We start from the raw sequence: 12,502 nt of genomic DNA on the forward strand, positions 1-12,502 counted from the left end.
TTCCCAGGGCATGTAGATTGGCTGCAGCAGTGGTAGAAAGTTCCCTAGGCACACTGATGTCAGGTACCGGATCCTGATTGCTTTGGGAAAGGGAATTACTGCCCCCGACGACCTCGGTCGTGACTAGCTTGAGTGTGGGCTCTAACATCGTCTCTTATTAATAAAGCCCAGTATATGGTTACGAAGGAATTTCTCCACGTAATGTGGCTTGTTCTCTTTCCACTGAAGGCCATGATCTCCTGCAGGAAGATAGCGGAGTCAAGTCTCCGTGTCCAGTTTTATGTCAGCCGTCTGATGGAGGCTCTGAGGGAGTTCAGGTAAACTGGCAAGGTTTGGCAAACCCGACGGGAAATTGGCGAGCAGCGGTAGCAGCGGCCGTGGATCTCGGGATGCGTGGAGACCACAACTCGGGAATGTTGGGGGCTGGCAGTTATTAGTCATTTTAGCAGCTCCTTCCTTTGAAGCTAAGGCCCAGTGGAGCACAAAGTTTAAGCCACCAGCACTGAGTAATCCTCACGACTGCCAGATAGAAGGTCCCTGATGTGACGGAATGGAGAAAACTAATATTCATACATCTCGTGTCATCTCCCAAAAGCCCTAAGAGTAAGCACTCTTAGCCCATTTTACAGATGTGGAAACTGGAGGTTGAGATGCTTGTCCACAGCATAAGTGGGGAGAGTATGCACGCCAGGGAGGTTACACTCCAGTTGGCCATGACAGCCCTGTGTACACCGGGTGTCTCCCCGTGGGTGTCCTGGTCAGGACATTAAACTGTATGGTCACCCTAGCGTGTCCTCACTGTCAGTTCCTAACTGTTGACCTTTGTACCCCGGAGACCGGTTTTCTGGAGGTCTTGCCCCTCGTGTCTGAGCTGTACCTGGGATCCACGGTCACCATGCTGAGCGGGGCTGTTGCAGTGCTTCTTAGGGCCAGTTTCTGGGTGCGGGATGGAATCGCACTTCAGAGCTGTCACGAACTAATTAAGAGTCCAACCGTTCCTCTCTAGCCCAGGGATAAAAAAGTTTACGATTCTTAGAATGTTAGAACGTTTTTGTGACGCTTAAGGTAGAGGCTGGTGAACTCTAATGCTGCTTGGAGCAAAGTCCCCACCCAGCCTTAGTTGAACCCTGGGTTATGTGTAAAGTACTCAAGTAGCACGTTAGTCCTTATCTGGGGATCATTCAGACCCAAGTCGCACATTTGAGAAATAGTGTGAAGCTGTGTGTTTCGATGGCAGTGTGGTGACTAGCGAACCTTCTATGGTTTGTGTGGGCAGCGCCGGGCGGGCTGTGGTCAGGCTCGAAGCTGGCTTGTGCTGGAGGGTCTGGACACTGATTTAATAGAAGGTCCAGAATCTGGAAGGACAGGACCTGAGGCCTCACTGTGGATAGACGGGTCTCATCCTTACCTCAGCGACCTGCCGCTCCAGAAACAGCGACAGGATCACACGTTAGCGTTTGGAAACCTTGGTGTCAGTAAGCGAAGCCCAGGTCCACGTAACTGTCACTTGTCACTGCTGGCTGCTTAGCAGGTGGTCTGCCTTGTGCCAGGGCAGGATCCTGTGTGTCCCGGCTCTTTGATGCACACGGCCGGAAACTCAGGCCAGAATATGCCTCGTGTACCCCCATCCGGGAAGAGGGTGTGTCTCCTAGACGCAGAGGTGCCCGTGGAGATCCGAGGCCCGTCGGTGCGCTCCCTGGAAGGACCACCACGAGCCACGCGGCCTGGGGCAGAGTCCCCGGCACCAGGCGCTCTCATCCGGACCTTGTCATTCAGTGCGTGTGTGTCTCTCGCAAGGAACTCCTTTACACCTCCAGTTTCCTAAGCCGTAAAGTGACATGGCCAGACTCGTCACTTTCCCTAACAGCTTACAGTTCTAAGAATTTGATTCCATTAGCCCATGTAACAATCTAGTATATAATATGGTGAAGAAGAGCCATTTATTTGTGTTCTTTTTTCATCTAAAGTGAATAGGGTGCTTTGGTTCAAAGAATGAAAGCACTGGGGCTTCCCTGGTGGCGCAGTGGTTGAGAGTCCACCTGCCAATGCAGGGGACACGGGTTTGTGCCCCGGTCTGGGAAGATCCCACATGCCACAGAGCGGCTGGGCGCGTGAGCCATGTCCGCTGAGCCTGCGCGTCCGGAGCCTGTGCTCCGCAACGGGAGAGGCTACTACAGTGAGAGGCCCGCGTGTCGCAAACAAAACAAAACAAAACAAAACAAACAAAAGAATGAAAGCACTAACCAGAAACTGGGGGACTTGAGTTTCCTCTGGTCACATTTTCGGTCTAGCATGTTCATTCTTTCTTCCTTTATTTTTTTCCTATGAAAATTGGCATAAATTCTGACACAAGGCATCATGCAAATAAGTTTTTTTAAGGCCGACTATTTTATATCAGTGGTTAGTATACCTTTCCTGTAAAGGGTCTCTGCCCCACGGCTGCTCAGCTTTGCTGTCATGCAAACGCAGCGACAGATAATAGGGAGATGATTGAGCATGGCTGTGTGCCAATAAAACTGGATTTTTTTAAAAAAAGAGGTCAGATTTGGCCTGTGCATCGTGTCCTAGTTTACCGACCCCTGTTTTATATTCTGCTTTGGATGCCTTCGGGGCTACCTAGATCCAGATGACTGTTTTCCTCTGGATTCCTTTACACAAAGCTGATCCACCGTAACATCTGTGACAGTCCCGTGTACCTTCTCTTCTGTAGAGGGACCATCTGGAGCTTGTACTCCGTCCCGAGGATCGCCGAGCCCGTGTGGCTGGCCATGATGTCCAGCACCTTGGAGAAGACGCAGCTGTGCGAGCGCTTCCTCAAGGAATTTACGCTCCTCATAGAGCAGATCAACAAGAACCAGTAAGCGGCGGCGCCCTGGAGCCCTGAATGCCAGTTCCGAGGCTGGTGTACGCACTGTGGGTGACATGCCTCTTCCTGCATTGACTCACCCCGTTGTGTTTTCTCCCGTTTCTCCAAGGTTTTTTGCTGCCTTGCTGACCGCAGTCTTAACCTACCACCTGGCCTGGGTGCCCACCGTCATGCCCGTTGACCACCCTCCCCTCAAAGCCTTCTCCGAGAAACGCACCTCTCAGCTGGTCAACACGCTGGCCAAGACACACCCGTACAATCCTCTCTGGGCGCAGCTGGGTCAGTACCGTTCAGAGACCATGTGGGACAGAATAGGAAAAACGGGAGCCTCTTCCGTTGCTATTCGCCATCCAGCCCAGCAATTCCCAGTTGTCACTGGGCTGCAGGGAACGGGGGACTGGCCCACAGATTCTACCTGTAAAGCAGCCCCCGTCCTCCGCTCCCCGCTGCCAGAGCCTCATTCTGCTCTTTAAAGCCACATAGGTCCGCGGCTGCTCCTCCAGTGGGGCTCCTTAACTTCGGCACTGTTGACATTTGGGCCAGAAAATTCTTTGTTGGGTAGGGGGGAAGAGGACCGCCCCGTGCCTGGTCGGATGTTTAGCAGCACCAATGGCCTCTGTCCACCAGCTGCCGGTGAAAACCCCTCTTCCGAAGTTGTGATGATGAAAAGTGTCTCCAGACGATGCTCAGTGTCCCCAGTGGGACAGGAGAGCCCCTGGCTGAGGACCACCGCCCTAGAGGGTGGGCCAGATAGGAAGAAAGTCGGACAAAAAGGAGAGTAACACACTGTAGGATGTTGCCGCCTTTTCAGTTTGAGCTGAGGTCAGAGCCCTTGCCTTTCTCTCCGTTGCCCCCTTAGCTGCTTCCTCCAAGCTTTGTGCTCAGGCCTGGCGCAGGGGCCTGACGTGCCGCGTGGCTGCTCGTGGAGTGTACGCTTGCGAGCCCAGGGCTCGGGGATAGGAGAGGCGCGCTCCAGGGCCTGTCACTCGGCCGAGTCTGCAGTGACCCATCAGGCCTGCACAGCCGCTGTGTCCCAGGCCACGTCCCTCTGCGGGACCCAGGGCCCGGGTGACACGCAGCTCAGCCTTGGGGAGCCTGCTGCCCGGTGGAGGAGAAGGGCCGTGTTCAGAACGCCCCGATCACTCCTTTGCTGGGGTGAGCAGAAGCCCGCGAGGGACACAGTGCAGTGCAGAGGGTGACGACGTGCTCAGACGGCTGGACCAGATCCCAGCCTCCTGGGCAAGTGCCCTAACCCTCTGTGCCTCCGCTTCTCCATCTGTGAGATGGGTGGCGACAGCTCATGGCTGCCGTGGGAGTTCCACTGCTTGTACGTGAAGCCCCCTGTTACCGACACTGCTGTTGCAGGTGTTGATACGGGGGAGGCACCAGGAGGGGGTGTGTGGGGGAGGGGGCCTTCAAGGAAGACACACTTGAGGAATCGGTAGAAGGCAGCATTTTCCAGAAAATAACGGCAGACCGGGGAAGAGCCCGGCAACCTCAGGAAACAGCGTGTTGTAATAGTGAAAGCTGCCACTGTGCGCCAAGCACTGTCCTGGGTGCTTTCTACACGTGTTAATTACTTAGACTCTCATTCTGACCCTGGTACTGCATCCTCACTGTATCACAGATAATAAAGCTGTCTTTCCCTCTGCCCGGGGTCATGAGATACGGGAGGTAATGTGGTTAAAAAAAAGCCACAGACCCTAACATTTATCATCTCAGCCATTTCTAAGTGTGCAGTTCGGAGCGTTAGGTCTGTTCACGTCATTGTGCAAGCTCTTCTTCATTTTGTAAAATCATCCCCGTGCAAAACAAAGGCATCCACTCTAAAATTAGTAGCTTCATCAGTCCTGGACTGAAAAAGTTGCCTTCAAGGTCAAGGTCCAGTAAGTTTGTTATCTTAGTGATGCGTTGTTCTGCGGAGTTGGGCTCTGAAGTAGCAGCACTGTTTCCATACGCAGCTGTCCGCTTCATACAGGTTAAACTGTTGTCAATGGTGTTTTAATAGCCTTCTTTGTTTTTACTTTTTCCCATTTATGACTTAGTTATTATAATGCACAACACCAAAAGTTAAATGCATTGCTAAAAACTGTCATTCTGAGTGGACTTTCCAAAGTGTTTTTTTTTGCCAGATTTTGGGTATGTAGATCTTGTCTTCTTTATTAACACTGGGGCTGATTTAACAAGAGTGTCTCATGAATTCCTGATGTGGCCGTGACACCCCGCAGCCATGGGCAGCTGTGATCACGGGAAGGAACAGTAACACGCTCTTAGTCAAGAAAGTTTACTCAAACAGAAGTGCTTGTGCTGACATCAGACTACAGTTCTGAGTTGTTTTTCTGAAATCTTGCATGGTTTCTCAGTCAGTTGCAAAAGCCTCAGAGATAACATTCTACTAAGCCTTCACCTAGCCCTTTTTTTTTTAAATTTATTTTTGGCTGTGTTGGGTCTTCGTTTCTGTGCGAGGGCTTTCTCTAGTTGTGGCAAGCGGGGGCCACTCTTCATCGCGGTGCGCGGGCCTCTCACTGTCGCGGCCTCTTTTGTTGTGGAGCACAGGCTCCAGACGCGCAGGCTCAGTAGTTGTGGCTCACGGGCCTAGTTGCTCTGCGGCATGTGGGATCTTCCCGGACCGGGGCTCGAACCTGTGTCCCCTGCACTGGCAGGCAGATTCTCAACCACTGCGCCACCAGGGAAGCCCCACCTAGTCTTTTTATAGAGAGGATTGTGTGATATCACTTCTGTCCTGCCCTTTACCTGTTCTCAGGAGGCTTACCGTGGAAACCCTCTCTGGGGAGTGGGGGGCACCTCTGATGCGTGCTGTCCCTTTTCCGTCAGTCTTAAACCTTAACAGTGTGATTAGTCTTATCTAACAGATGCCTCTCCTCCCACCAGATGGAGTCCGACTTCCTGAGTTCTTATTTATAGCTGGTAACTATGCATCTCCTCTCCTTTATTTAGGATCTTTTCACATTTTTATTTATTCCAACATTCTGATTATTCCTGCAATGCTTTCTGACTTAGGGTTGCTTATACAGATATGTAAATGAGATCAATCCATGTAAAACACTCAGCACTGTGCTTGCAGTCAGTAAGTGTTGGCTTTTTGTTGTAATTGTCAATAATATTATCAAAATATGGAAGGTGCAACTTACCAAGTGTAATCATCAGGTTTTATTCCATGCAATAACTTTAATAGGCACTGGACAGACACTTGTGATGAGGAGCCTGCACTGATGGTTCGTTGACAGGTTTGCCTTTCTTCTTCCACCTTGGAGCCAAATGTTCGTGCTTCATTAGCCAGCTTTTAATCAGTGTGTCAGGATATAAGTTATGGGACATTTTTCTCCAGTAGAATTTTCATGTGAAGTAATAGAAAAAAAATGAGATTCATTATTCATGAGCAAGTGATTTTCTTCTTGGTGCCTGTGTGTATTGAGCAGACCATTTCATTAACCGTTTTGAATTGATTCACTTGCACTTTCTGTTCAGAGATCCCGGAATTTCACCCCAGGGCCTATTGTCCTGGGATTCTTCAAGAAGATCTCATCATTCTAGTTTCCAAGATAAATTATTTGGTTTGGTCACGTATTCAGGGCTCTGGCTTTAGCCTTACCTTGGGGAGGTGGGATCAGCCAGCCCACTGAGCTGCCTGGAAAGGCCCAGCAAGCACCTCGAGGGATTGTGTACACAGCACTGCACCCTCTGTGCACTGGCACCGCACTGCCCCCAGTATACACCCACGCTGCACCCAGTATACACCAGCACTGCACCCTCTGTGCACTGCACCCTCTGTGCACTGGCACCGCACTGCCCCCAGTATACACCCACGCTGCACCCAGTATACACCAGCACTGCACCCTCTGTGCACTGCACCCTCTGCACTGGCACTGCACTGCCCCCAGTATACACCAGCACTGCACTGTCAGTGCACTGCACCTGAGCACCCAGAACAGGGCTGATCCTGGCAGGCCTTCCAGGCAGGCTTTACGTTGCAGAGGAAAACTGAAAGATGGTCCTTCTAGGAATTACCTTTGTGCCTCAGTCAGGCGTGTGAAGAAGTGATGCTGGCCTGGGAGTAAGTCATCTGTATCTCTCCTGTTCGGGCTGACATACCCTTGACACGCTCCCCCAGATGACTTGTCTTTCTGTCCACTTTGCCTCTAGGCGACCTTTACGGGGCCATCGGCTCGCCGGTGCGACTGACCCGCACGGTGGTGCTCGGGAAGCAGAAGGACCTGGTGCAGCGCATACTGTACGTGCTGACCTACTTCCTGCGGTGCTCAGAGCTGCAGGAGAACCAGCTGACGTGGAGCGGGACCTGGGGGCCAGACGAGCAGGCGCTGCCTGGGGGCAGCATCACCACGGCCCTGGAGAGGGGCGAGGTGGAGGAGTCCGAGTACGTGGTGGTCACGGTGCGGAGCGAGCCCGCCCTCCTGCCACCCAGCCTGCCCACGACGGCGGCCGAGGGTCTGGCCGGGGCCCCGCCGCACGCTGACACCGGAGACCTCTGTCCCCACCTCGCCGGACGAGGAGGCGGGGGGCCGGAGCAGAGCCTCGCAGCCCGCAGCACCCGGAGACCTCGGGGCGCGTCGTGTGGGGACGAGGAGAGTACGGAGGAGGCGCCCCGCGGCGGCTCCGCGAGACTCCCCAGCGGCGCAGGTGCGTGCGCGGGGCCGGCCGGCGGGGAGGAGTCGGGAGGGGAGATGCCGAAGAAGCTGCCCGACCGCTCGGTGGCCAGGCCGTGCCCTGAGGGGCGTCCCTGGGGCAGGCCACCCTGGGAGAAGGTCACCTTCCACATCGGGAGCTCCGTGTCTCCGGACTCGGACTTTGAAAGTCGCACCAAAGCGATGGAGGAGCGGCTGCGGGCCTGCAGGTGTGCGGAGTCAGCGCGCCGACCCCCGGCCGGGCCCGACGCGGCCCGGGAGGCCTGGGAAGCCCGGGACTGGAGGGCTCCGAGGTGCTCCTGGGCCCCCGAGGCATCTGCGGGGGCCCGCGGCGTCAGGACCCCGGCCGCCAAGGAGGCTGCGGAGACGCCCGGCGCACCTGCCGCCCGGGGTGCAGCTGTCGACCCCGCGCGTGCGCCAGGGAAGCCGTGGGGTCGGGGCAGGGAGGACGCGGACAGGCCTGCGCGGAGCGGGTGCGCGGCCGCCGTGCCGCACGAGGACGCCGGCTTCAGGCGGGAAGGAGGCCTCCCCAGGAACGAGAGCTCGGACAGCGCCCTCGGCGACAGTGACGACGACGCGTGTGCGCCGGCCTCGCCGGACCCGGGTCCCGGCAGTGACGGTGACAGTGAGCATGACCGGCCCGAAGGGTCGCCGGAGGTGGAGCTGCCGCTGCCCAGGTAAGGCCGGCGGGGGAGCGGCGGGCCGGGCCCGGGAGATGCTGTGCGTCCAGCCGGCACCCACCGGCACCGCTGCTGTGGGCTGCCACAGGGCAGCGTTATTCTCTCCAAGCATTAGTGTCCCCAGACCGGCCGGCCCTTCCTCAGCCCAGCTCTGAGCCAGGAGCTGGTGGCAGCTTTGCAGCTCTGGGGACACTGGGGGACGCTAAGGGGCGCGGGGGCGGTGGGGAGCAGGGGTGTCATCTTCCGTCGTCCCCGCGGCAGATCTGTGGCCGTGGACACCCAGCCTGGGAGGTGGTGGGTGACACCCTGCGGGTCTCTCCTGCCTGCCGGTCAGAGCAGCCTGATGCCGTCAGGAAAAGCCCCTCTTCCTGAGGCTCCGTCAGTTGATGTTTGGTCTGTAGAGCAGTAATGAGAGATGCCTGCTGTCCTGGCTGCACTCTGAGCAGGTGTGCTGAGTTCCTCAAGCCAGACTTCGCCAAAATCCCCTCACCACGCTCACGGACTTTCCCTTTCTTCTCCCCACACAGTGGCTGCAGGATGCTCTGTGTGAGGTACAGGCCCAGACTCGCAGCCAGCCACCAGAATACTCATCTTTTCCTGCTCTTCCCTTTTGGGAAAACTCCTTTTTCCCTTCACCTCCCTTCCTTTTCCTGCACCAGTGACCCACTTCCTGGAGGACTTGTGATACGAACCACCCCGAATCTGTTTTTCTCACCTGTGTCACTGGGGCTTTGTTCCAGCTGCAGTGCAAAAAGGGAGCGCGTTTTCGCTGTGGGTTCTGACGGCCAGTATCATCTTAGGTCTCAGAGCATCAGCAGCCCGAACGTGAGAAACTTCGGCCGCTCCCTTCTGGCAGGTTACTGCCCCACGTACATGCCAGACCTGGTGCTTCACGGGACCAGCAGTGATGAGAAGCTGAAGCAGTGCCTGGCAGCCGACCTGGTCCACACAGTCCAGGTGAGCGATGCCAGCCGGTCGCCTCGGGCTGCCGGCCGGGGCGGGGCGCAGCCAGGGGTGCGCTTGGCCACGGGTGCGATCAAGGGATTGTCACTGGAGCTGCAGGCAGGGTTGCAGGCACCAGCAAGGCTGGTGAGCCACTGGGGATTAGCAACAGCTGAAGGCTGTGAGCACACTGGGCGGGCAGCAGTGGGGGAGGAAGAGGGGCTGCCTGGCTGCAGGGGCATGGCAGGGGCGGGGACCTCACCTCGCTCTCCTCCAGCGTCTGAGCTCGCACGGTGCCCCCCGTTGGCTGAGCCCAGCCAGAAGCCACAGAGCAAGGTCGTAGCTGATGCAGACGCAGTCCCAGGGCTCACAGAGGTCACCTCCCGAGCCACCCAAGCAAAGGGTGGATCTGTGGGCGGGTGGGTGGAGCAGACAGAACAGTCAGCACAGATGGTGACGATTGTGTGCCTTCATGGGGAGGACCAGAAAGATGTCACATATGGTTTGCCTTTTAGCCGCTCCTTGCAAGATCCTAAAAGTAATTTATTTTAACTGATTTGTCATTAAGTTCGCTTTGATGGCTGCATGAGAATGACTGTATAGAGATTAACAAGTCTTCCTGCAAGATTGCCTTGTGGCTGCTGCTGAGCGCTTCTCCGCTCTCTGCAGTGTGACAGGAACTGAGCGGCGATGGAAATGGTGTCGATCTGACAGGCCTGTTTTCAATTGAGCCGCTGTCGGACAGATGTGCAAAAATAGCTGTTTTGCATTGGAAACATGCTGTATCTTGGGCAATAGGGAAAGTCCTCATCGCATTAGGAAAATTGTAACTTGGCTAGTACCTTCCTCCTCGCCCAACAAATCCTTTTGGAGAGGTGGACAGGAGGCAGTGCGTGCTGTGCTGCCTTTGACCTTGAGCTTCTCCTCTGTGAAGTCCATCAGGCACAGGCCAAGCGGGCTGGAGGTGTTGTTGTGAAATGGGAAGAAAAGCCCGTGGTGAAGCAGATGCACTCACCCCCCTGAACGGGGAGGGAGGGAGATGGGGAGAGGACGGCCTGAGGCTGAGGGCCCGCCCGGTGTGGGCGTTGGTACCACGATCCTGACCCGCCCTGCTTTGTGCTTGGCCACCACCCTCCCCAGGCTGGGCCTGGAAGGAAGCAGTGCCATTAATATTCTATCTTCATAGCTGTCACAAGCACTGTGTCCTTGTGTCCTTGCCTGTCACCTCAGAAGCCCGCACGTCGGTGACCTCGGAGAAAGGAGATGCCTTCCTTCGACGACGCTTTTTCGGGGTCAGCTGAACCACGCGTGGAGGCTTAGTGGTTCTAGAGCCGTGCATATGTTTAGTTCCCGCCCCACTGCGGACACGCATCTATCGACTGATAGCGTGTCTTGCCCTTATTATCTGCAAAACCATACACGACACTTTTTATGTCTTCCATAGGCTGACAAGTTCAGAGGTCTGTGTATTAGGTTTTCATGGTGACCATCTAGCTCTATAATTCTTATATTTAAGAAAACAAAGTCATGTTTCCTCTGTTTGTACTCTTAAAGACTTGTCATCTCTCATTTTCTCTTCCTTGCAGAAGTAGTGTTTTCACACTGCAGCTGTTCTCACCTCTGTAGACTATGCAGTCAGCCTGAGAGATGGAAAGTTGCTGACCATAAAAGCCTGTATTGTGTCAGATTGTGGGAACACACCCCGTGCAGCCGGCCTGGGTGTTAAGAGGAAACTGTGAAGGGGCATAAACTACGTTCAGAAGTGTACTGCATCCAGGATGTGTCTGATTAGCATTAGCGGAGTTCTCATGTCTCTTTGGCACGTTCATCTTAATGGATTTGGCTTTTGAAGTAAGCGTTCCGTTTAAACTGCTTCTCAGACTGGAGCCCTGCTCTGTGGCAGAGTTTAAATAAAAATTGCCGTTGATGAATATTTGTGGAAAAGTAAATTATGAGGTTTGGGGGGGGGGCGTTATATTGAATTTACTGCCCCTAAAGCCTAGTAATTATTTAAATTCTTGAGTGTGTTATCAGAGGAAGACGCAAAGGCCCAAGAACAAGTACATGAGCAGAGTTAGGGCTGAAATAACAGCTTGCTGAGGAAGAGGGGCTTGGGATACATTGCTTTACTGTAATTTGCTTTCGAAAACCTGTTTTTCGGACGTTAATAATTTTTAGTGTTCATGCCAGACTTCATCCAGCTTTGAGATTCATCATTGTTTTTAGAGAAGGATTTTTAGTCACTGTTTAAAAGCAGTTGATTTACATTATTGATCTGTTCTCTAGGCCTGTGCACAATTGGATTGTAAGATCTGTCTTACGTAAATGCGTACTTTTGCAGCCTTGGTGGACCAGCTTGCGGAGATTCTTCTCTCACTGAGGCATTGCATCTGGAGCTTCCAATACTAAGAATTTCTTTTTGTGCATTTCCTTATCCTAGTCTCTTATGAAGGAAAGATGTATCAACCTTATTTCAGTCATTTTGATCTTTATTACTGGCTTCCACGTGGTAAGATTCTGATGGTCTTTAAATATTTAAACACATGTTCTTGTTTAATCCACAGACTACCTCTGTTCCGTCACTGGAACTGTGTCTTTGCCTTCTAACATATAGATTATACAGCTGCCTTCAATTAGGCTGAAGTCATATTTAGTTTCATTCTTTTGCTGCGGCATCTAAACGCGAATTCTTTCTTCTGTTTTCCTTTTGGCTTTAAATGGTGAGGTAGGAGAGAGGGTGAGAGAGCCAGCTTCACTCTGCACCTGTGACTCTCAAGGAGCTTTTTCTCTCCTCTTCTTTGCTCATGTGTCTTGTCCGCCTGTGGGTACTGCTGATGGGGGCCGGGGCAGGTATTCAGTTACGGGGCAGTGGAGGTGGTGGAGGAGACCAACTTGACACTGATGCTTTGGTGTTACCACTTGTTCGCTGGTCGTCAGGTAAGTCCATTGGTTTCGCTAAGCCTCAGAAAAATGTATTTAGAGGAACAGATCAAACGTAACCCAGCAGTTAAGAGTTTGGCTTCTAAAGGCAGACAAACCTGAGATTGACCCGTGGTTCACCCCTCGTGGCTTCGTGGCCTGGCACAGGATTCTTTAATCGTCTAAGCATCAGTTTCGTTTTCTAGAAAATGACGGCAGTTAGAGGTCTGCTTGAAGACCGTGAGATGATGCACATCCATTGTTGAACACAGCGTCCGGCACATTACTGAACGCCCGACAGACGGTAGCTGTTACAATGACACCCGTGCACGCGCTTTGTCAATGAGTTTCCCAAGATGCTCCTGCTGGGGGTGGTGGAACAGAAGCGGGACCCATTCATTCAACGCTGACGGCGGCTGCTTTCCCTCCGC

General features: G+C 53.8%; 1 protein-coding gene across 11 annotated transcripts in view; it reads left to right on the top strand.

Moving 5' to 3' along the window:
* FNIP2 (folliculin interacting protein 2) overlaps window positions 1-12,502 on the top strand; it is a 119,737-nt gene that overhangs the window by 85,816 nt on the left and 21,419 nt on the right. For 6 of the 11 annotated variants that reach the window (XM_060114658.1, XM_060114640.1, XM_060114677.1 and 3 more), the window contains 5 exons: window positions 229-317; window positions 2,711-2,857; window positions 2,976-3,145; window positions 7,031-8,207; window positions 9,011-9,167. In XM_060114658.1, the coding sequence (XP_059970641.1) occupies window positions 229-317; window positions 2,711-2,857; window positions 2,976-3,145; window positions 7,031-8,207; window positions 9,011-9,167 (1,740 nt within the window). Of the gene's footprint in view, window positions 1-228; window positions 318-2,710; window positions 2,858-2,975; window positions 3,146-7,030; window positions 8,208-9,010; window positions 9,168-10,738; window positions 11,096-12,277; window positions 12,376-12,502 lie in introns of those variants that run through there. The other 5 variants (XR_009533946.1, XR_009533945.1, XR_009533947.1 and 2 more) reach the window with 2 other exon arrangements.

The sequence above is a fragment of the Mesoplodon densirostris genome, chromosome 1 (genome assembly GCF_025265405.1).
Source record: "Mesoplodon densirostris isolate mMesDen1 chromosome 1, mMesDen1 primary haplotype, whole genome shotgun sequence".
Lineage (NCBI taxonomy): Eukaryota > Metazoa > Chordata > Mammalia > Artiodactyla > Ziphiidae > Mesoplodon > Mesoplodon densirostris.